Below are 26,472 nucleotides of genomic sequence, written 5' to 3'. Positions count from 1 at the left end.
ACTGTATATACACTACAGAGGACTGTATACTGTATATACACTACAGAGGACTGTATACTGTATATACACTACAGAGGACTGTATACTGTATATACACTACAGAGGACTGTATACTGTATATACACTACAGAGGACTGTATACTGTATATATACTACAGAGGACTGTATACTGTATATATACTACAGAGGACAGTATACTGTATATATACTACAGAGGACAGTATACTGTATATATACTACAGAGGACAGTATACTGTATATATACTACAGAGGACAGTATACTGTATATATACACTACAGAGGACAGTAGACTATATATATACTACAGAGGACAGTATACTGTATATATACTACAGAGGACAGTATACTGTATATATACTACAGAGGACAGTATACTGTATATATACTACAGAGGACAGTAGACTGTATAGATACTAGAGGACAGTATACTGTATATATACTACAGAGGACAGTATACTGTATATACACTACAGAGGACAGTATACTGTATATATATACTACAGAGGACAGTATACTGTATATACACTACAGAGGACAGTATACTGTATATACACTACAGAGGACAGTATACTGTATATACACTACAGAGGACAGTATACTGTATATATATACTACAGAGGACAGTAGACTGTATAGATACTAGAGGACAGTATACTGTATATACACTACAGAGGACAGTATACTGTATATACACTACAGAGGACAGTATACTGTATATATACTACAGAGGACAGTATACTGTATATATACTAGAGGACAGTAGACTGTATATATACTAGAGGACAGTAGACTGTATATATACTAGAGGACAGTAGACTGTATATATACTAGAGGACAGTAGACTGTATATATACTAGAGGACAGTAGACTGTATATATACTAGAGGACAGTAGACTGTATATATACTAGAGGACAGTAGACTGTATATATACTACAGAGGACAGTAGACTGTATATATACTACAGAGGACAGTATACGGTATATATACTACAGAGGACAGTATACTGTATATATACTGCAGAGGACAGTATACTGTATATACACTACAGAGGACAGTAAACTGTATATATATACTACAGAGGACAGTAGACTGTATATATATACTACAGAGGACAGTAGACTGTATATATATACTACAGAGGACAGTAGACTGTATAGATACTAGAGGACAGTAGACTGTGTATATATATACTACAGAGGACAGTATATTGTATATATACTACAGAGGACAGTATACTGTATATACACTACAGAGGACAGTAGACTGTATATATATACTACAGAGGACAGTAGACTGTATATATATACTACAGAGGACAGTAGACTGTATATATACTACAGAGGACAGTATACTGTATATATATATACTACAGAGGACTGTATACTGTATATATACTACAGAGGACAGTAGACTGTATATATACTACAGAGGACAGTATACTGTATATATATATACTACAGAGGACTGTATACTGTATATATACTACAGAGGACAGAAGACTGTATATATACTACAGAGGACAGTATACTGTATATATACTACAGAGGACAGTATACTGTATATATACTAGAGGACAGTATACTGTATATATATACTACAGAGGACAGTATACTGTATATATATATACTACAGAGGACAGTAGACTGTGTGTGTATATATATATATATATATATACTACAGAGGACAGTAGACTGTATATATACTATAGAGGACAGTATACTGTGTATATATATATACTACAGAGGACAGTATATTGTATATATACTACATAGGACAGTATACTGTATATACACTACAGAGGACAGTATACTGTATATACACTACAGAGGACAGTATACTGTATATATACTACAGAGGACAGTAGACTGTGTATAGATACTACAGAGGACAGTATACTGTATAGATACTACAGAGGACAGTATACTGTATATATACTACAGAGGACAGTATACTGTATATATACTACAGAGGACAGTATACTGTATATATACTACAGAGGACAGTATACTGTATATATATATATATATATACTACAGAGGACGGTATACTGTATACTACAGAGGACGGTATACTGTATATATACTACAGAGGACGGTATACTGTATATATACTACAGAGGACGGTATACTGTATATACACTACAGAGGACAGTATACTGTATATATACACTACAGAGGACAGTATACTGTATATATATTACAGAGGACAGTATACTTTATAGATACTACAGAGGACAGTATACTGTATAGATACTACAGAGGACAGTATACTGTATAGATACTACAGAGGACAGTATACTGTATAGATACTACAGAGGACAGTAGACTGTATATATACTACAGAGGACAGTAGACTGTATATATACTAGAGGACAGTAGACTGTATATATACTAGAGGACAGTAGACTGTATAGATACTAGAGGACAGTAGACTGTATAGATACTACAGAGGACAGTAGACTGTATAGATACTACAGAGGACAGTAGACTGTATAGATACTACAGAGGACAGTAGACTGTATAGATACTACAGAGGACAGTAGACTGTATAGATACTACAGAGGACAGTAGACTGTATAGATACTACAGAGGACAGTAGACTGTATAGATACTACAGAGGACAGTAGACTGTATAGATACTACAGAGGACAGTAGACTGTATAGATACTACAGAGGACAGTAGACTGTATAGATACTACAGAGGACAGTAGACTGTATAGATACTACAGAGGACAGTAGACTGTATAGATACTACAGAGGACAGTAGACTGTATAGATACTACAGAGGACAGTAGACTGTATAGATACTACAGAGGACAGTAGACTGTATAGATACTACAGAGGACAGTAGACTGTATACACTCACCTAAAGAATTATTAGTGCCACCTGTTCTATTTCTCATTGATGCAATTATCTAGTCAACCAATCACATGGCAGTGGCTTCGATGCATTTAGGGGGGTGCTCCTGGTCGAGACAATCTCCTGAACTCCAAACTGAATGTCAGAATGGGAAAGAAAGGGGATTTAAGCCATTTTGAGCGTGGCATGGTTGTTGGTGCCAGACGGGCCGGTCTGAGTATTTCACAATCTGCTCAGTTACTGGGATTTTCACGCACAACCATTTCTAGGAGTTACAAAGAAAGGTGTGAAAAGGGAAAAACATCCAGTATGCGGCCGTCCTGTGGGCGAAAATGCCTTGTGGATGCTGGAGGTCAGAGGAGAATGGGCCGACTGATTCAAGCTGATAGAAGAGCAACGTTGGCTGAAATAACCACTCGTTACAACCGAGGTCTGCAGCAAAGCATTTGTGAAGCCACAACACGCACAACCTTGAGGCGGATGGGCTACAACAGCAGAAGACCCCACCGGGTACCACTCCTCTCCACTACAAATAGGAAAAAGAGGCTACAATCTGCACGAGCTCACCAAAATTGGACTGTTAAAGACTGGAAAAATGTTGCCTGGTCTGATGAGTCTCGATTTCGGCTGAGACATTCAAATGGTAGAGTCCGAATTTGGGGTAAACAGAATGAGAACATGTCTCCATCCTCTGATGGCTACTTCCAGCAGGATAATGCACCATGTCACAAAGCTCCAATCATCTCACATTGGTTTCTTGAACATGACAATGAGTTCACTGCACTAAAATGGCCCCACAGTCACTAGATCTCAACCCAATAGAGCATCTTTGGGATGTGGTGGAACGGGAGCTTCGTGCCCTGGATGTGCATCCCTCAAATCTCCATCAACTGCAAGATGCTATCCTATCAATATGGGCCAACATTTCTAAAGAATGCTATCAGCACCTTGTGGAATCAATGCCACGTAGAATAAGGCAGTTCTGAAGGCAAAAGGGGGTCCAACACCGGATTAGTATGGGGGCACTAATAATTCTTTAGGTGAGTGTATATACTACAGAGGACAGTATACTGTATATATACTACAGAGGACAGTATACTATATATACACTACAGAGGACAGTATACTGTATATATACTACAGAGGACAGTATACTGTATATATATATACTACAGAGGACAGTATACTGTATATATATACTACAGAGGACAGTATACTGTATATATATACTACAGGGGACAGTATACTGTATATATACTACAGAGGACAGTATACTGTATATATACTACAGAGCACAGTATACTGTATATACACTACAGAGGACAGTATACTGTATATATACTACAGAGGACAGTATACTGTATATATACTACAGAGGACAGTATATATACACTACAGAGGACAGTATACTGTATATATATATATATACTACAGAGGACAGTATACTGTATATATACTACAGAGCACAGTATACTGTATATACACTACAGAGGACAGTATACTGTATATATATATACTACAGAGGACAGTATACTGTATATATACTACAGAGGATAGTATACTGTATATATATACTACAGAGGACAGTATACTGTATATATATACTGCAGAGGACAGTATACTGTATATACACTACAGAGGACAGTATACTGTATATACTACAGAGGACAGTATACTGTATATACACTACAGAGGACGGTATACTGTATATACACTACAGAGGACGGTATACTGTATATATACTACAGAGGACGGTATACTGTATATATACTACAGAGGACGGTATACTGTATATATACTACAGAGGACGGTATACTGTATATATACTACAGAGGACAGTATACTGTATATATACTACAGAGGACAGTATACTGTATATATACTACAGAGGACAGTATACTGTATATATACTACAGAGGACAGTATACTGTATATATACTACAGAGGACAGTATACTGTATATATATATACACTACAGAGGACAGTATACTGTATATACACTACAGAGGACAGTATACTGTATATACACTACAGAGGACAGTATACTGTATATACACTACAGAGGACAGTATACTGTATATATATACTACAGAGGACAGTATACTGTATATATACTACAGAGGACAGTATACTGTATATATACTACAGAGGACAGTATACTGTATATACACTACAGAGGACAGTATACTGTATATACACTACAGAGGACAGTATACTGTATATATATACTACAGAGGACAGTATACTGTATATATACTACAGAGGACAGTATACTGTATATATACTACAGAGGACAGTATACTGTATATATACTACAGAGGACAGTATACTGTATATATACTACAGAGGACAGTATACTGTATATATACACACACACTACAGAGGACAGTATACTGTATATATACTACAGAGGACAGTATACTGTATATATACTACAGAGGACAGTATACTGTATATATACTACAGAGGACGGTATACTGTATATATACTACAGAGGACGGTATACTGTATATATACTACAGAGGACGGTATACTGTATATATACTACAGAGGACGGTATACTGTATATATACTACAGAGGACGGTATACTGTGTATATATATATATATATATATACTACAGAGGACGGTATACTGTATATATACTACATATATATACTACAGAGGACAGTATACTGTATATATACTACAGAGGACTGTATACTGTATATACACTACAGAGGACTGTATACTGTATATATATACTACAGAGGACAGTAGACTGTATATATACTACAGAGGACAGTAGACTGTATATACACTACAGAGGACAGTATACTGTATATATACTACAGAGGACAGTATACTGTATATATACTACAGAGGACAGTATACTGTATATATATACTACAGAGGGCAGTATACTGTATATATATACTACAGAGGACAGTATACTGTATATATACTACAGAGGACAGTATACTGTATATATACTACAGAGGACAGTATACTGTATATACACTACAGAGGACAGTATACTGTATATACACTACAGAGGACAGTATACTGTATATACACTACAGAGGACAGTATACTGTATATATACTACAGAGGACAGTATACTGTATATACACTACAGAGGACAGTATACTGTATATATATACTACAGAGGACAGTATACTGTATATATATACTACAGAAGACAGTATACTGTGTATATATACTACAGAGGACAGTATACTGTATATATACTACAGAGGACAGTATACTGTATATATACTACAGAGGACAGTATACTGTATATATACTACAGAGGACAGTATACTGTATATATACTACAGAGGACAGTATACTGTATATATACTACAGAGGACAGTATACTGTATATATATACTACAGAGGACAGTATACTGTATATATATACTACAGAGGACAGTATACTGTATATATACTACAGAGGACAGTATACTGTATATATACTACAGAGGACAGTATACTGTATATATACACACACACTACAGAGGACAGTATACTGTATATATACTACAGAGGACGGTATACTGTATATATACTACAGAGGACGGTATACTGTATATATACTACAGAGGACGGTATACTGTATATATACTACAGAGGACTGTATACTGTATATATACTACAGAGGACTGTATACTGTATATATACTACAGAGGACGGTATACTGTATATATATATATACTACAGAGGACGGTATACTGTATATATACTACAGAGGACGGTATACTGTGTATATATATATATATATATATATATACTACAGAGGACGGTATACTGTATATATACTACATATATATACTACAGAGGACTGTATACTGTATATACACTACAGAGGACTGTATACTGTATATTTATACTACAGAGGACAGTAGACTGTATATATACTACAGAGGACAGTAGACTGTATATATACTACAGAGGACAGTAGACTGTATATATACTACAGAGGACAGTAGACTGTATATACACTACAGAGGACAGTATACTGTATATATACTACAGAGGACAGTAGACTGTATATATACTACAGAGGACAGTATACTGTATATATATATACTACAGAGGGCAGTATACTGTATATATATATACTACAGAGGACAGTATACTGTATATATACTACAGAGGACAGTATACTGTATATATATACTACAGAGGACTGTATACTGTATATACACTACAGAGGACTGTATACTGTATATATACTACAGAGGACAGTATACTGTATATATACTACAGAGGACAGTATACTGTATATATACTACAGAGGGCAGTATACTGTATATATATATACTACAGAGGACAGTATACTGTATATATATACTACAGAGGGCAGTATACTGTATATATATACTACAGAGGGCAGTATACTGTATATATATACTACAGAGGGCAGTATACTGTATATATATACTACAGAGGACAGTATACTGTATATATATACTACAGAGGGCAGTATACTGTATATATACTACAGAGGACGGTATACTGTGTATATATATATATATATATATATATACTACAGAGGACAGTATACTGTATATACACTACAGAGGACAGTATACTGTATATACACTACAGAGGACAGTATACTGTATATATATACTACAGAGGACAGTATACTGTATATATACTACAGAGGACAGTATACTGTATATATATACTACAGAGGACAGTATACTGTATATATATACTACAGAGGACAGTATACTGTATATATATATACTACAGAGGACTGTATACTGTATATATACACTACAGAGGACAGTATACTGTATATATATACTACAGAGGACAGTATACTGTATATATATATACTACAGAGGACTGTATACTGTATATATATACTACAGAGGGCAGTATACTGTATATATATACTACAGAGGACAGTATACTGTATATATATACTACAGAGGACAGTATACTGTATATATATACTACAGAGGGCAGTATACTGTATATATATACTACAGAGGACAGTATACTGTATATATATACTACAGAGGACAGTATACTGTATATATATATACTACAGAGGACTGTATACTGTATATATATACTACAGAGGACAGTATACTGTATATATATATACTACAGAGGACTGTATACTGTATATATACTACAGAGGACAGTATACTGTATATATATACTACAGGGGACAGTATACTGTATATATACTACAGAGGACAGTATACTGTATATATACTACAGAGCACAGTATACTGTATATACACTACAGAGGACAGTATACTGTATATATACTACAGAGGACAGTATACTGTATATATACTACAGAGGACAGTATATATACACTACAGAGGACAGTATACTGTATATATATATATATACTACAGAGGACAGTATACTGTATATATACTACAGAGCACAGTATACTGTATATACACTACAGAGGACAGTATACTGTATATATATATACTACAGAGGACAGTATACTGTATATATACTACAGAGGATAGTATACTGTATATATATACTACAGAGGACAGTATACTGTATATATATACTGCAGAGGACAGTATACTGTATATACACTACAGAGGACAGTATACTGTATATACTACAGAGGACAGTATACTGTATATACACTACAGAGGACGGTATACTGTATATACACTACAGAGGACGGTATACTGTATATATACTACAGAGGACGGTATACTGTATATATACTACAGAGGACGGTATACTGTATATATACTACAGAGGACGGTATACTGTATATATACTACAGAGGACAGTATACTGTATATATACTACAGAGGACAGTATACTGTATATATACTACAGAGGACAGTATACTGTATATATACTACAGAGGACAGTATACTGTATATATACTACAGAGGACAGTATACTGTATATATATATACACTACAGAGGACAGTATACTGTATATACACTACAGAGGACAGTATACTGTATATACACTACAGAGGACAGTATACTGTATATACACTACAGAGGACAGTATACTGTATATATATACTACAGAGGACAGTATACTGTATATATACTACAGAGGACAGTATACTGTATATATACTACAGAGGACAGTATACTGTATATACACTACAGAGGACAGTATACTGTATATACACTACAGAGGACAGTATACTGTATATATATACTACAGAGGACAGTATACTGTATATATACTACAGAGGACAGTATACTGTATATATACTACAGAGGACAGTATACTGTATATATACTACAGAGGACAGTATACTGTATATATACTACAGAGGACAGTATACTGTATATATACACACACACTACAGAGGACAGTATACTGTATATATACTACAGAGGACAGTATACTGTATATATACTACAGAGGACAGTATACTGTATATATACTACAGAGGACGGTATACTGTATATATACTACAGAGGACGGTATACTGTATATATACTACAGAGGACGGTATACTGTATATATACTACAGAGGACGGTATACTGTATATATACTACAGAGGACGGTATACTGTATATATACTACAGAGGACGGTATACTGTATATATACTACAGAGGACGGTATACTGTATATATACTACAGAGGACGGTATACTGTATATATACTACAGAGGACGGTATACTGTATATATACTACATATATATACTACAGAGGACAGTATACTGTATATATACTACAGAGGACTGTATACTGTATATACACTACAGAGGACTGTATACTGTATATATATACTACAGAGGACAGTAGACTGTATATATACTACAGAGGACAGTAGACTGTATATACACTACAGAGGACAGTATACTGTATATATACTACAGAGGACAGTATACTGTATATATACTACAGAGGACAGTATACTGTATATATATACTACAGAGGGCAGTATACTGTATATATATACTACAGAGGACAGTATACTGTATATATACTACAGAGGACAGTATACTGTATATATACTACAGAGGACAGTATACTGTATATACACTACAGAGGACAGTATACTGTATATACACTACAGAGGACAGTATACTGTATATACACTACAGAGGACAGTATACTGTATATACACTACAGAGGACAGTATACTGTATATACACTACAGAGGACAGTATACTGTATATATATACTACAGAGGACAGTATACTGTATATATATACTACAGAGGACAGTATACTGTGTATATATACTACAGAGGACAGTATACTGTATATATACTACAGAGGACAGTATACTGTATATATACTACAGAGGACAGTATACTGTATATATACTACAGAGGACAGTATACTGTATATATACTACAGAGGACAGTATACTGTATATATACTACAGAGGACAGTATACTGTATATATATACTACAGAGGACAGTATACTGTATATATATACTACAGAGGACAGTATACTGTATATATACTACAGAGGACAGTATACTGTATATATACTACAGAGGACAGTATACTGTATATATACACACACACTACAGAGGACAGTATACTGTATATATACTACAGAGGACGGTATACTGTATATATACTACAGAGGACGGTATACTGTATATATACTACAGAGGACGGTATACTGTATATATACTACAGAGGACTGTATACTGTATATATACTACAGAGGACTGTATACTGTATATATACTACAGAGGACGGTATACTGTATATATATATATACTACAGAGGACGGTATACTGTATATATACTACAGAGGACGGTATACTGTGTATATATATATATATATATATATATACTACAGAGGACGGTATACTGTATATATACTACATATATATACTACAGAGGACTGTATACTGTATATACACTACAGAGGACTGTATACTGTATATTTATACTACAGAGGACAGTAGACTGTATATATACTACAGAGGACAGTAGACTGTATATATACTACAGAGGACAGTAGACTGTATATATACTACAGAGGACAGTAGACTGTATATACACTACAGAGGACAGTATACTGTATATATACTACAGAGGACAGTAGACTGTATATATACTACAGAGGACAGTATACTGTATATATATATACTACAGAGGGCAGTATACTGTATATATATATACTACAGAGGACAGTATACTGTATATATACTACAGAGGACAGTATACTGTATATATATACTACAGAGGACTGTATACTGTATATACACTACAGAGGACTGTATACTGTATATATACTACAGAGGACAGTATACTGTATATATACTACAGAGGACAGTATACTGTATATATACTACAGAGGGCAGTATACTGTATATATATATACTACAGAGGACAGTATACTGTATATATATACTACAGAGGGCAGTATACTGTATATATATACTACAGAGGGCAGTATACTGTATATATATACTACAGAGGGCAGTATACTGTATATATATACTACAGAGGACAGTATACTGTATATATATACTACAGAGGGCAGTATACTGTATATATATACTACAGAGGACAGTATACTGTATATATATACTACAGAGGACAGTATACTGTATATATATATACTACAGAGGACTGTATACTGTATATATACACTACAGAGGACAGTATACTATTACAGAGGGATCTGGATAGATTGGAGGCTTAGGCAGATAAGTGGCAGATGAGGTTTAACACTGATAAATGTAAAGTTATGCACATGGGAAGGAATAATGCAAGTCACCCGTACATACTAAATGGTAAAACACTCGGTAACACTGACATGGAAAAGGATCTAGGAATTTTAGTGAACGGCAAACTAAGCTGCAAAAACCAGTGTCAGGCAGCTGCTGCCAAAGCCAATAAGATAATGGGTTGCATCAGAAGGGGCATAGATGGCGGTGATGAGAACATAGTCCTACCACTTTACACATCACTGGTCAGACCACACATGGAGGACTGTGTACAGTTCTGGGCTCCTGTGAACAAGGCAGACATAGCAGAGCTGGAGAGGGTCCAGAGGAGGGCAACTAAAGCAATAACTGGATTGGGGGGACTACAGTACCCTGAAAGATTATCAACATCAGGGTTATTCACTTTAGACAAAAGACGACTGAGGGGAGATCTAATTACTATGTATAAATATATCAGGGGTCAGTACAGAGATCTATCCCATCAGCTATTTATCGCCAGGACTATGACTGTGATGAGGGGACATCCTCTGCGTCTGGAGGAAAGAAGTTTTGTACACAAACATAGAAGAGGATTCTTTACTGTAAGAGCAGTGAGACTATGGACTCTTTACTGTAAGAGCAGTGAGACTATGTACTCTTTACTGTAAGAGCAGTGAGACTATGAACTCTATACTGTAAGAGCAGTGAGACTATGGACTCTATACTGTAAGAGCAGTGAGACTACGGACTCTTTACTGTAAGAGCAGTGAGACTATGGACTCTTTACTGTAAGAGCAGTGAGACTATGGACTCTTTACTGTAAGAGCAGTGAGACTATGGACTCTTTACTGTAAGAGCAGTGAGACTATGGACTCTTTACTGTAAGAGCAGTGAGACTATGGACTCTATACGGTAAGAGCAGTGAGACTATGGACTCTATACTGTAAGAGCAGTGAGACTATGGACTCTTTACTGTAAGAGCAGTGAGACTATGGACTCTATACGGTAAGAGCAGTGAGACTATGGACTCTTTACTGTAAGAGCAGTGAGACTATGGACTCTTTACTGTAAGAGCAGTGAGACTATGGACTCTTTACTGTAAGAGCAGTGAGACTATGGACTCTATACTGTAAGAGCAGTGAGACTATGGACTCTTTACTGTAAGAGCAGTGAGACTATGGACTCTATACTGTAAGAGCAGTGAGACTATGGACTCTTTACTGTAAGAGCAGTGAGACTATGGACTCTTTACTGTAAGAGCAGTGAGACTATGGACTCTTTACTGTAAGAGCAGTGAGACTATGGACTCTTTACTGTAAGAGCAGTGAGACTATGGACTCTTTACTGTAAGAGCAGTGAGACTATGGACTCTTTACTGTAAGAGCAGTGAGACTATGGACTCTTTACTGTAAGAGCAGTGAGACTATGGACTCTTTACTGTAAGAGCAGTCAGACTATGGACTCTTTACTGTAAGAGCAGTGAGACTATGGACTCTTTACTGTAAGAGCAGTGAGACTATGGACTCTTTACTGTAAGAGCAGTGAGACTATGGACTCTTTACTGTAAGAGCAGTGAGACTATGGACTCTATACGGTAAGAGCAGTGAGACTATGGACTCTATACGGTAAGAGCAGTGAGACTATGGACTCTATACGGTAAGAGCAGTGAGACTATGGACTCTATACTGTAAGAGCAGTGAGACTATGGACTCTTTACTGTAAGAGCAGTGAGACTATGGACTCTTTACTGTAAGAGCAGTGAGACTATGGACTCTATACGGTAAGAGCAGTGAGACTATGGACTCTTTACTGTAAGAGCAGTGAGACTATGGACTCTATACTGTAAGAGCAGTGAGACTATGGACTCTATACTGTAAGAGCAGTGAGACTATGGACTCTTTACTGTAAGAGCAGTGAGACTATGGACTCTTTACTGTAAGAGCAGTGAGACTATGGACTCTTTACTGTAAGAGCAGTGAGACTATGGACTCTTTACTGTAAGAGCAGTGAGACTATGGACTCTTTACTGTAAGAGCAGTGAGACTATGGACTCTATACGGTAAGAGCAGTGAGACTATGGACTCTTTACTGTAAGAGCAGTGAGACTATGGACTCTTTACTGTAAGAGCAGTGAGACTATGGACTCTATACTGTAAGAGCAGTGAGACTATGGACTCTTTACTGTAAGAGCAGTGAGACTATGGACTCTTTACTGTAAGAGCAGTGAGACTATGGACTCTTTACTGTAAGAGCAGTGAGACTATGGACTCTTTACTGTAAGAGCAGTGAGACTATGGACTCTTTACTGTAAGAGCAGTGAGACTATGGACTCTATACTGTAAGAGCAGTGAGACTATGGACTCTTTACTGTAAGAGCAGTGAGACTATGGACTCTATACTGTAAGAGCAGTGAGACTATGGACTCTATACTGTAAGAGCAGTGAGACTATGGACTCTTTACAGTAAGAGCAGTGAGACTATGGACTCTTTACTGTAAGAGCAGTGAGACTATGGACTCTACTGTAAGAGCAGTGAGACTATGGACTCTTTACTGTAAGAGCAGTGAGACTATGGACTCTTTACTGTAAGAGCAGTGAGACTATGGACTCTGAAATGTAAGAGCAGTGAGACTATGGACTCTGAAATGTAAGAGCAGTGAGACTATGGACTCTTTACTGTAAGAGCAGTGAGACTATGGACTCTTTACTGTAAGAGCAGTGAGACTATGGACTCTTTACTGTAAGAGCAGTGAGACTATGGACTCTTTACTGTAAGAACAGTGAGACTATAGACTCTTTACTGTAAGAGCAGTGAGACTATGGACTCTTTACTGTAAGAGCAGTGAGACTATGGACTCTATACTGTAAGAGCAGTGAGACTATGGACTCTTTACTGTAAGAGCAGTGAGACTATGGACTCTATACTGTAAGAGCAGTGAGACTATGGACTCTTTACTGTAAGAGCAGTGAGACTATGGACTCTGTACTGTAAGAGCAGTGAGACTATGGACTCTATACTGTAAGAACAGTGAGACTATAGACTCTTTACTGTAAGAGCAGTGAGACTATGGACTCTTTACTGTAAGAGCAGTGAGACTATGGACTATGTACTGTAAGAGCAGTGAGACTATGGACTCTATACTGTAAGAGCAGTGAGACTATGGACTCTATACTGTAAGAGCAGTGAGACTATGGACTCTGTACTGTAAGAGCAGTGAGACTATGGATTCTTTACTGTAAGAGCAGTGAGACTATGGACTCTTTACTGTAAGAGCAGTGAGACTATGGACTCTTTACTGTAAGAGCAGTGAGACTATGGACTCTATACTGTAAGAGCAGTGAGACTATGGACTCTTTACGGTAAGAGCAGTGAGACTATAGACTCTCTGCCTGAGGAGGCGGTGATGGTGAGTTCAGGAGGGGCCTGGATGTATTTCTGGAGTGTAATAATATTACAGGCTATAACTACTAGAGAGGGGTCGTTGATCCAGGGAGTTATTCTGATGCCTGATTGGAGTCGGGAATGAATTTTTTCCCCCTAAAGGGAGGAAAATTGGCTTCTACCTCACAGTTTTTTTTTGCCTTCCTCTGAATCAACTTGCAGGATAACAGGCCGAACTGGATGGACAGAGGGATTTTTTTCAGCTTCATATACTATGTTACATAGTGGAAGGAGGAGGTCTCCCAGCAGCACAGAGGACTTCAGGAGAGGAGTGTGCTGATCTTGTGGAGGTCACAGTATGAGAGTTATATAGTGGAAGGAGCAGGGTCCTCCCAGCAGCACAGAGGATTTCAGGAGAGCAGTGTGCTGATCTTGTGGAGGTCACAGGCTGAGAGTTATATAGTGGAAGGAGCAGGGTCCTCCCAGCAGCACAGAGGAGTTCAGGAGGGAATCCATAGTATCACATTCTGCTGAAGGTGAGGACAGGGTTGACTGGAGCCTCCTCCTTGCAGGGATTTTATCCTGTTTCACAGTTTATCTAGAAGTTTGAGGATCCTTCACGGTTTCTTTTGTTGGTCACACGAGACCTTGAAGATACAGCGGCGCAGCGCTGAAAATCTGACCTGATCAGCAAAATACTGTGGGAAACCTGTCTGGACCTTCCAGAGTCTCCCCAGCCCTGTACATGCGGAGACCTCATTAATTTCCCGAGTGACATTGCAGCTGATCTGATGATAAACGTCGGCCCCCCGTCCAGTCCCCAGGGACCTCCTGACTCTCCTCCTGTCACTTAGATCTAATCTGTGGAGATCATACCATGGAGGCCTGACGAGAAGCCTTTAGTTCTGCTCCAGACTCAGACCACAATAAATCAGCGCCTCATTCCAGACCATTAAATGGCCATAAATCTCCACAGAACAAGGGGGGGGGGGATGCCGAGGTGCGGAGGTCCCAGTTCAGGGAATATGCATTCAGGCTGGCTTGGCTGTAACTTTCTATTTGCCATCTACGTCGCAGTGATGTCACCTCTGTGTTCTCTGTGATGTCACCTCTGTGTTCTGTGATGTCACCTCTGTGTTCTGTGATGTCACCTCTGTGTTCTCTGTGATGTCACCTCTGTGTTCTCTGTGATGTCATCTCTGTGATGTCATCTCTGTGTTCTCTGTGATGTCACCTCTGTGTTCTCTGTGATGTCACCTCTGTGTTCTCTGTGATGTCACCTCTGTGTTCTCTGTGATGTCACCTCTGTGTTCTCTGTGATGTCACCTCTGTGTTCTCTGTGATGTCACCTCTGTGTTCTCTGTGATGTCACCTCTGTGTTCTCTGTGATGTCACCTCTGTGTTCTCTGTGATGTCATCTCTGTGTTCTCTGTGATGTCACCTCTGTGTTCTCTGTGATGTCACCTCTGTGTTCTGTGATGTCACCTCTGTGTTCTCTGTGATGTCACCTCTGTGTTCTGTGATGTCACCTCTGTGTTCTCTGTGATGTCACCTCTGTGTTCTGTGATGTCACCTCTGTGTTCTGTGATGTCACCTCTGTGTTCTCTGTGATGTCACCTCTGTGTTCTCTGTGATGTCACCTCTGTGTTCTCTGTGATGTCACCTCTGTGTTCTCTGTGATGTCACCTCTGCGTTCTGTGTGATGTCATCCCTTGCGTTCTCTGTGATGTCACCTCTGCGTTCTCTGTGATGTCACCTCTGCGTTCTGTGTGATGTCATCCCTTGCGTTCTCTGTGATGTCATCCCTTGCGTTCTCTGTGATGTCATCCCTTGCGTTCTCTGTGATGTCATCCCTTGCGTTCTCTGTGATGTCATCCCTTGTGTTCTCTGTGATGTCACCTCTGTGTTCTCTGTGATGTCACCTCTGTGTTCTCTGTGATGTCACCTCTGTGTTCTGTGATGTCACCTCTGTGTTCTGTGATGTCACCTCTGTGTTCTCTGTGATGTCACCTCTGTGTTCTCTGTGATGTCACCTCTGTGTTCTCTGTGATGTCACCTCTGTGTTCTCTGTGATGTCGCCCCTTGCCTTCTCTGTGAGGTCGCCCCTGGCCTTCTCTGTGATGTCGCCCCTTGCCTTCTCTGTGAGGTCGCCCCTGGCCTTCTCTGTGAGGTCGCCCCTGGCCTTCTCTGTGAGGTCGCCCCTGGCCTTCTCTGTGAGGTCGCCCCTGGCCTTCTCTGTGAGGTCGCCCCTGGCCTTCTCTGTGAGGTCGCCCCTGGCCTTCTCTGTGAGGTCGCCCCTGGCCTTCTCTGTGAGGTCGCCCCTTGCCTTCTCTGTGAGGTCGCCCCTGGCCTTCTCTGTGAGGTCGCCCCTGGCCTTCTCTGTGAGGTCGCCCCTGGCCTTCTCTGTGAGGTCGCCCCTTGCCTTCTCTGTGATGTCGCCCCTTGCCTTCTCTGTGAGGTCGCCCCTTGCCTTCTCTGTGAGGTCGCCCCTTGGGTTCTCTGTGAGGTCGCCCCTGGCCTTCTCTGTGAGGTCGCCCCTTGCCTTCTCTGTGAGGTCGCCCCTTGCCTTCTCTGTGAGGTCGCCCCTGGCCTTCTCTGTGAGGTCGCCCCTTGCCTTCTCTGTGAGGTCGCCCCTTGCCTTCTCTGTGAGGTCGCCCCTTGCCTTCTCTGTGAGGTCGCCCCTTGGGTTCTCTGTGAGGTCGCCCCTTGGGTTCTCTGTGAGGTCGCCCCTTGCCTTCTCTGTGAGGTCGCCCCTTGGGTTCTCTGTGAGGTCGCCCCTGGCCTTCTCTGTGAGGTCGCCCCTTGCCTTCTCTGTGAGGTCGCCCCTTGCCTTCTCTGTGAGGTCGCCCCTTGCCTTCTCTGTGAGGTCGCCCCTTGCCTTCTCTGTGAGGTCGCCCCTGGCCTTCTCTGTGAGGTCGCCCCTTGCCTTCTCTGTGAGGTCTTCCCTTGCCTTCTCTGTGAGGTCGCCCCTGGCCTTCTCTGTGAGGTCGCCCCTTGCCTTCTCTGTGAGGTCGCCCCTTGCCTTCTCTGTGAGGTCGCCCCTTGGGTTCTCTGTGAGGTCGCCCCTTGGGTTCTCTGTGAGGTCGCCCCTTGGGTTCTCTGTGAGGTCGCCCCTTGCCTTCTCTGTGAGGTCGCCCCTTGGGTTCTCTGTGAGGTCGCCCCTGGCCTTCTCTGTGAGGTCGCCCCTTGCCTTCTCTGTGAGGTCGCCCCTTGCCTTCTCTGTGAGGTCGCCCCTGGCCTTCTCTGTGAGGTCGCCCCTGGCCTTCTCTGTGAGGTCGCCCCTTGCCTTCTCTGTGAGGTCGCCCCTTGCCTTCTCTGTGAGGTCGCCCCTTGCCTTCTCTGTGAGGTCGCCCCTTGCCTTCTCTGTGAGGTCGCCCCTTGCCTTCTCTGTGAGGTCGCCCCTGGCCTTCTCTGTGAGGTCGCCCCTTGCCTTCTCTGTGAGGTAGCCCCTTGCCTTCTCTGTGAGGTCGCCCCTTGGGTTCTCTGTGAGGTCGCCCCTGGCCTTCTCTGTGAGGTCGCCCCTTGCCTTCTCTGTGAGGTCGCCCCTTGCCTTCTCTGTGAGGTCGCCCCTTGCCTTCTCTGTGAGGTCGCCCCTTGCCTTCTCTGTGAGGTCGCCCCTTGCCTTCTCTGTGAGGTCGCCCCTTGCCTTCTCTGTGAGGTCGCCCCTTGCCTTCTCTGTGAGGTCGCCCCTTGGGTTCTCTGTGAGGTCGCCCCTTGCCTTCTCTGTGAGGTCTTCCCTTGCCTTCTCTGTGAGGTCGCCCCTTGCCTTCTCTGTGAGGTCGCCCCTTGCCTTCTCTGTGAGGTCGCCCCTTGGGTTCTCTGTGAGGTCGCCCCTTGGGTTCTCTGTGAGGTCGCCCCTTGCCTTCTCTGTGAGGTCGCCCCTTGGGTTCTCTGTGAGGTCGCCCCTTGGGTTCTCTGTGAGGTCGCCCCTTGCCTTCTCTATGTGGTCGCCCCTGGCCTTCTCTGTGAGGTCGCCCCTGGCCTTCTCTGTGAGGTCGCCCCTTGCCTTCTCTGTGAGGTCGCCCCTTGCCTTCTCTGTGAGGTCGCCCCTTGCCTTCTCTGTGAGGTCGCCCCTTGCCTTCTCTGTGAGGTCGCCCCTTGCCTTCTCTGTGTGGTCGCCCCTTGCCTTCTCTGTGATTTCGCCTCTTGCCTTCTCTGTGAGGTCGCCCCTTGCCTTCTCTGTGAGGTCGCCCCTTGCCTTCTCTGTGATGTCGCCCCTTGCCTTCTCTGTGAGGTCGCCCCTTGCCTTCTCTGTGAGGTCGCCCCTGGCCTTCTCTGTGAGGTCGCCCCTGGCCTTCTCTGTGAGGTCGCCCCTGGCCTTCTCTGTGAGGTCGCCCCTGGCCTTCTCTGTGAGGTCGCCCCTGGCCTTCTCTGTGAGGTCGCCCCTGGCCTTCTCTGTGAGGTCGCCCCTGGCCTTCTCTGTGAGGTCGCCCCTTGCCCCTTGCCTTCTCTGTGAGGTCGCCCCTTGCCTTCTCTGTGAGGTCGCCCCTTGCCTTCTCTGTGAGGTCGCCCCTTGCCTTCTCTGTGAGGTCGCCCCTTGCCTTCTCTGTGAGGTCGCCCCTTGCCTTCTCTGTGAGGTCGCCCCTGGCCTTCTCTGTGAGGTCGCCCCTGGCCTTCTCTGTGAGGTCGCCCCTGGCCTTCTCTGTGAGGTCGCCCCTGGCCTTCTCTGTGAGGTCGCCCCTGGCCTTCTCTGTGATGTCGCCCCTTGCCTTCTCTGTGAGGTCGCCCCTGGCCTTCTCTGTGAGGTCGCCCCTGGCCTTCTCTGTGAGGTCGCCCCTGGCCTTCTCTGTGAGGTCGCCCCTTGCCCCTTGCCTTCTCTGTGAGGTCGCCCCTTGCCTTCTCTGTGAGGTCGCCCCTTGCCTTCTCTGTGAGGTCGCCCCTTGCCTTCTCTGTGAGGTCGCCCCTTGCCTTCTCTGTGAGGTCGCCCCTTGCCTTCTCTGTGAGGTCGCCCCTGGCCTTCTCTGTGAGGTCGCCCCTTGCCTTCTCTGTGAGGTCGCCCCTGGCCTTCTCTGTGAGGTCGCCCCTGGCCTTCTCTGTGAGGTCGCCCCTGGCCTTCTCTGTGAGGTCGCCCCTTGCCTTCTCTGTGAGGTCGCCCCTGGCCTTCTCTGTGAGGTCGCCCCTTGCCTTCTCTGTGAGGTCGCCCCTGGCCTTCTCTGTGAGGTCGCCCCTTGCCTTCTCTGTGAGGTGGCCCCTGGCCTTCTCTGTGAGGTCGCCCCTTGCCTTCTCTGTGAGGTCGCCCCTTGCCTTCTCTGTGAGGTCGCCCCTGGCCTTCTCTGTGAGGTCGCCCCTGGCCTTCTCTGTGAGGTCGCCCCTTGCCTTCTCTGTGAGGTCGCCCCTGGCCTTCTCTGTGAGGTCGCCCCTTGCCTTCTCTGTGAGGTCGCCCCTGGCCTTCTCTGTGAGGTCGCCCCTGGCCTTCTCTGTGAGGTCGCCCCTGGCCTTCTCTGTGAGGTCGCCCCTTGCCTTCTCTGTGAGGTCGCCCCTGGCCTTCTCTGTGAGGTCGCCCCTGGCCTTCTCTGTGAGGTCGCCCCTGGCCTTCTCTGTGAGGTCGCCCCTGGCCTTCTCTGTGAGGTCGCCCCTGGCCTTCTCTGTGAGGTCGCCCCTGGCCTTCTCTGTGAGGTCGCCCCTGGCCTTCTCTGTGAGGTCGCCCCTGTGATGACATCCCTTGCCTTCTCCCTCGGTCCCCTGCCGCGTTGCCCCTGATCTCTAATGGTTGAGTAAGCAGTATTATTGATTATTGTACTTTTTCTGTTTTCAGGGCACAAAGCGCGATCACATCGATGGCGACGACGAGGATTCCGGTTTAATTCAACCTGCACAAGTGTTTGCTCCAAAGAGTTTGGTGCTGGTGTCCAGATTAGACTATCCAGAGATCTTCAGGGTAAGTGCAAAGTACAACAATGGAGGCTGAGACGAGCGGCAGTAAGCAGCCGGTGTGGTGCTTTTCTTTGACAGAAGAGCTTGCACTCTTACTGCGGAGCTGATGCCTCGCGTACGGCAGCCGCTATAGGGCACACGGTCCTCCTGTGCCTTGTGTTACCTGTGACATCGCTCTCGTTCGCAGGCCTGCCTCGGCCTAATCTATTCGGTCTATGTGGACAGTCTGAACGTGTCCCTGGAGAACCTGGTGGCAAACCTGGTGACCTGTATCATCCCATCAGCCGGAGGCTCGCAGGTAATGAAGCGGCATCATCCCCAGCACCTCATGTTGTTCTGCATGTCTCCACTAGAGGCGCACTTCTCTGCGCCCACCTCTCACCGTGATAGTATTAATTAAAGGTGGTAATTACTCATCATTCTGCTGCATCCCTTTAAATCAGACCCTCGAGGATGGCGTTGTTCTCCATCTTGCGCACCTCTTCCCGACCGCGGTGACCTGTACAGAAGCAGCATGGCGTCCTCAGCATTAGGGACAGAGATCCGCCCTCCCTGCATTTGCCATTTTTCTCTGTCATTTTTTTCTGTCTCCCTTTAATTTTCCTGCGCGGTGGATTTAGAGGGTGCGGCTGAGGATGTAGCGTAGACTGCGCAGCGCTCCGGGGACGGGGCCTGAGACTCCTCTCCCTTCTCAGGTCCCATTGGGGGCCCACTGAAGAGTCCTGGACAGATGAACAGCGCCGATCCGGTGTCGGCCATACATCCGACAGCTCGTGTAATACTAGTGGGAGTGTAAAGGGTTAAACATACGAGCCGTCTCAGTCGTCTGCTCAGCATCTCGACTTCCTCCTGCTCTGCTGATTGCTGCCGTCGTGGTGCCCCGAGGCCACGTCACGCCGCTTTCTCTTGCAGTGACATCCCTTTCTTCTCCCTCTCCTCCTGTTCATGAACCAGGAAGCTCAGGATGAACAGGGCTATAGATCCTTCCCAGTTAGGGAAGTTCCTCAGTGCATAGTCAAATTTTAATTGCAGCCTAATATTCCTCCAGATGCTCAGTATACAATGCGTCCTGTGTGGATCTGCTGGCGCGGCTGCGTAGTTCCCCTTTAAGTCGCCGGTGCTGCAGTGACATAGTCGTTTTTTGGTTTGCGCTCAGGCAGCAGCGTTACCCGTTCCCTCGTGCGTTCAGATTTGCAGCCATTGTCCGGTAGGAAGGAAGGGATTTAACCCCCTTCTGGTGCAGTCTCATATGCCCGACACGTGACAGGGACGGGCGCCATGGCCGGCGCAGACATGACAGTCACTTCTGTGCTTCTCTCTTTGCAGAAACTGTTCTCTCTGGGAGCCGGGGATCGGCAGCTGGTTCAGACGCCTCTGTGCGACAGCCTGCCAGTGACGGGCACCAGCGTGGCACTGCTCTTCCAGCAACTAGGTGAGGACACAAAGTATTGTATAGGACTGAAAGGGTTAATGCATCCAGGACCCCTGATGGCGAGCTGATAGATGGGGGTCCGGCCATCAGCTGTAATGCCAGGTCAGGTACCTGTTCAGCTAATACTTGTCACAGCTGAGGGGTTGGTACCATATATCGGTAGTATATACAAACCTCCTGCTACATTGTATCAGTGTGTGGCCCAGGCGATTGTCTAGACTGGATACAATTGTAGCAAACCCTGAGCTGTGAGAAGTATTAGATTAGAATGGGATTTCAGCTTCTGGATGTAAACCATGTTTGAATTTACTGACAGCAAGCAGAGGTCTTGAAAATGGTGATTGTAACACAACTTTATTACAATGTGCGGAACTCTATTGAAAGTCAATGGGGACGGATCCGTTTTCTATTGTGTCAGAGAAAACGGATCCGTCCCCATTGACTTACATTGTGTGTCAGGACAGATCCGTTTTCTATTGTGTCAGAGAAAACGGATCCGTCCCCATTGACTTACATTGTGTGTCAGGACAGATCCGTTTTCTATTGTGTCAGAGAAAACGGATCTGTCCCCATTGACTTACATCATTGTGTGTCAGGACGGATCCGTTTTCTATTGTGTCAGAGAAAACGGATCCGTCCCCATTGACTTACATTGTGTGTCAGGACGGATCCGTTTTCTATGGTGTCAGAGAAAACGGATCCGTCCCCATTGACTTACATTGTGTGTCAGGACGGATCCGTTTTCTATGGTGTCAGAGAAAACGGATCCGTCCCCATTGACTTACATCATTGTGTGTCAGGACGGATCCGTTTTCTATTGTGTCAGAGAAAACGGATCCGTCCCCATTGACTTACATCATTGTGTGTCAGGACGGATCTGTTTTCTATTGTGTCAGAGAAAACGGATCCGTCCCCATTGACTTACATCATTGTGTGTCAGGACGGATCCGTTTGGCTCAGTTTCGTCAAGCGGACACCAAAACGCTGCAGGCGGCCTCCAGTGCGGAACGGAGCCAAACTGACGCATTCTGAGCGGATCTCACAAACGGAAAGCCAAAACGCCAGTGTGAAAGTAGCCTCAACAACCCCCTGAAATTGTGGGTTGAGTGGGGGGGTGATGTCCTACTATCTCATAGGGTGGGGGGTGTCAAAAAGGGCCATGTCCCCCTGTCAGACCTTGCGGGGACACCCACTGGTAATAGCCGCTACCAATTTCCAGGAGGAATAACAGTGGGTTGTAAGTAAATATGTCTTAGAATGTTTATGGGCAAATGTAAGTATTTACTAAACCGGGGGGGGGGGGGGGGGGGTCGTCTTAAAGTAAGGATTTATTTCAGCCCCCCGCCCATCATTATGCCAACCATAAATCCTGACGAGTCTCCGTGTAGTCAGCGGTGTGTGTCAGGACGCGGATTTCCCGACATTCCTGCCTCTGTTGGGGGCTGTAACATAGCAGAGCTCGCCCTGCGTCTGGTGCAGGTGACGGAGGGTCCGGGGGTCTTGTTTACCAGGGATGCAGCCGAGTTGCACAATCCTCATCTCTGCTTTGAGGGGGCACATACTTGTGCAGTCAGCTCCTCGGGTCTCTGCACATTTCCAGTCAGTCTCTTCCTCTGTAATAATATAATGGTCTCGGTGCCCGGACGCCGCCGCCCGGCCGCACTGAATCGGTACAATCACCAGCGGAGCCGCTGAGCACCTGCTGAAGTGGGAAATCCTGATGACAGAGAAGGTGGATGGGGGTCATACTCCTCTGTTTATCTGCCTCTGGGAAGGCTCTGTGCCGCCAGTTGTTTTAGGGGTTGTCACCCGCTTCTTAGGGTGCTGAGCCGTACAAGAGAGGAGGATGTATCACTCTCATCATCCTTGTCCTCAGGAGCTTTCAGTCTCCTCTCCCACCATGTATCACTCTCATCATCCTTGTCCTCAGGAGCTTTCAGTCTCCTCTCCCACCATGTATCACTCTCATCATCCCTGTCCTCAGGAGCTTTCAGTCTCCTCTCCCACCATGTATCACTCTCATCATCCCTGTCCTCAGGAGCTTTCAGTCTCCTTTCCCACCATGTATCACTCTCATCATCCTTGTCCTCAGGAGCTTTCAGTCTCCTCTCCCACCATGTATCACTCTCATCATCCCTGTCCTCAGGAGCTTTCAGTCTCCTTTCCCACCATGTATCACTCTCATCATCCTTGTCCTCAGGAGCTTTCAGTCTCCTCTCCCACCATGTATCACTCTCATCATCCCTGTCCTCAGGAGCTTTCAGTCTCCTCTCCCACCATGTATCACTCTCATCATCCCTGTCCTCAGGAGCTTTCAGTCTCCTCTCCCACCATGTATCACTCTCATCATCCCTGTCCTCAGGAGCTTTCAGTCTCCTCTCCCACCATGTATCACTCTCATCATCCCTGTCCTCAGGAGCTTTCAGTCTCCTCTCCCACCATGTATCACTCTCATCATCCCTGTCCTCAGGAGCTTTCAGTCTCCTCTCCCACCATGTATCACTCTCATCATCCTTGTCCTCAGGAGCTTTCAGTCTCCTCTCCCACCATGTATCACTCTCATCATCCTTGTCCTCAGGAGCTTTCAGTCTCCTCTCCCACCATGTATCACTCTCATCATCCCTGTCCTCAGGAGCTTTCAGTCTCATCTCCCACCATGTATCACTCTCATCATCCCTGTCCTCAGGAGCTTTCAGTCTCCTCTCCCACCATGTATCACTCTCATCATCCCTGTCCTCAGGAGCTTTCAGTCTCCTCTCCCACCATGTATCACTCTCATCATCCCTGTCCTCAGGAGCTTTCAGTCTCCTCTCCCACCATGTATCACTCTCATCATCCTTGTCCTCAGGAGCTTTCAGTCTCCTCTCCCACCATGTATCACTCTCATCATCCCTGTCCTCAGGAGCTTTCAGTCTCCTCTCCCACCATGTATCACTCTCATCATCCTTGTCCTCAGGAGCTTTCAGTCTCCTTTCCCACCATGTATCACTCTCATCATCCTTGTCCTCAGGAGTTTTCAGTCTCCTTTCCCACCATGTATCACTCTCATCATCCTTGTCCTCAGGAGCTTTCAGTCTCATCTCCCACCATGTATCACTCTCATCATCCTTGTCCTCAGGAGCTTTCAGTCTCATCTCCCACCATGTATCACTCTCATCATCCTTGTCCTCAGGAGCTTTCAGTCTCCTCTCCCACCATGTATCACTCTCATCATCCCTGTCCTCAGGAGCTTTCAGTCTCCTCTCCCACCATGTATCACTCTCATCATCCTTGTCCTCAGGAGCTTTCAGTCTCCTCTCCCACCATGTATCACTCTCATCATCCTTGTCCTCAGGAGCTTTCAGTCTCCTCTCCCACCATGTATCACTCTCATTATCCTTGTCCTCGGGAGCTTTCAGTCTCCTCTCCCACCATGTATCACTCTCATCATCCTTGTCCTCAGGAGCTTTCAGTCTCCTCTCCCACCATGTATCACTCTCATCATCCCTGTCCTCAGGAGCTTTCAGTCTCCTCTCCCACCATGTATCACTCTCATCATCCCTGTCCTCAGGAGCTTTCAGTCTCATCTCCCACCATGTATCACTCTCATCATCCCTGTCCTCAGGAGCTTTCAGTCTCCTCTCCCACCATGTATCACTCTCATCATCCTTGTCCTCGGGAGCTTTCAGTCTCCTCTCCCACCATGTATCACTCTCATCATCCTTGTCCTCAGGAGCTTTCAGTCTCCTCTCCCACCATGTATCACTCTCATCATCCTTGTCCTCAGGAGCTTTCAGTCTCATCTCCCACCATGTATCACTCTCATCATCCTTGTCCTCAGGAGCTTTCAGTCTCCTTTCCCACCATGTATCACTCTCATCATCCTTGTCCTCAGGAGCTTTCAGTCTCCTCTCCCACCATGTATCACTCTCATCATCCTTGTCCTCAGGAGCTTTCAGTCTCCTCTCCCACCATGTATCACTCTCATCATCCTTGTCCTCAGGAGCTTTCAGTCTCCTCTCCCACCATGTATCACTCTCATCATCCTTGTCCACCATGACCTTACAATGTAATCTGTCACTCCTATCATTTTTTTCCTCTTGACCTTCCTGACAGTCACTCCCATCATCCTGGCTTCCAGGACCTCACAATATAATCCCCCGGAGCCGTGTCCGTCCTTGTGTTGCATCCACGCACTATAGTGGCACTCATTTTGAGGTTGGGTGCACTGGCGCACACTGCAGCTCCAGTCCAGCGTCCTGATGATCTACAATAATCTTCCTGTCTTTACTG

General features: G+C 44.2%; 1 protein-coding gene across 6 annotated transcripts in view; it reads left to right on the top strand.

The window, feature by feature from the left end:
* The window catches only part of SBF2 (SET binding factor 2), a 293,682-nt gene that overhangs the window by 122,844 nt on the left and 144,366 nt on the right, over positions 1–26,472 (top strand). For 5 of the 6 annotated variants that reach the window (XM_040410355.1, XM_040410354.1, XM_040410353.1 and 2 more), the window contains exons 4-6: positions 20,650–20,772; positions 20,956–21,066; positions 22,095–22,200. The exons of the other annotated variant lie outside the window; for it this stretch is intronic. In XM_040410355.1, the coding sequence (XP_040266289.1) occupies positions 20,650–20,772; positions 20,956–21,066; positions 22,095–22,200 (340 nt within the window). The remainder of the gene's footprint in view (positions 1–20,649; positions 20,773–20,955; positions 21,067–22,094; positions 22,201–26,472) is intronic. 6 annotated transcript variants of the gene reach the window in all.

The sequence above is a fragment of the Bufo bufo genome, chromosome 10, assembly GCF_905171765.1.
Source record: "Bufo bufo chromosome 10, aBufBuf1.1, whole genome shotgun sequence".
NCBI lineage: Eukaryota > Metazoa > Chordata > Amphibia > Anura > Bufonidae > Bufo > Bufo bufo.
The sequence above is the reverse complement of the archived record's forward strand: the minus strand, read 5'-3'. Positions and strand labels throughout refer to the sequence as shown.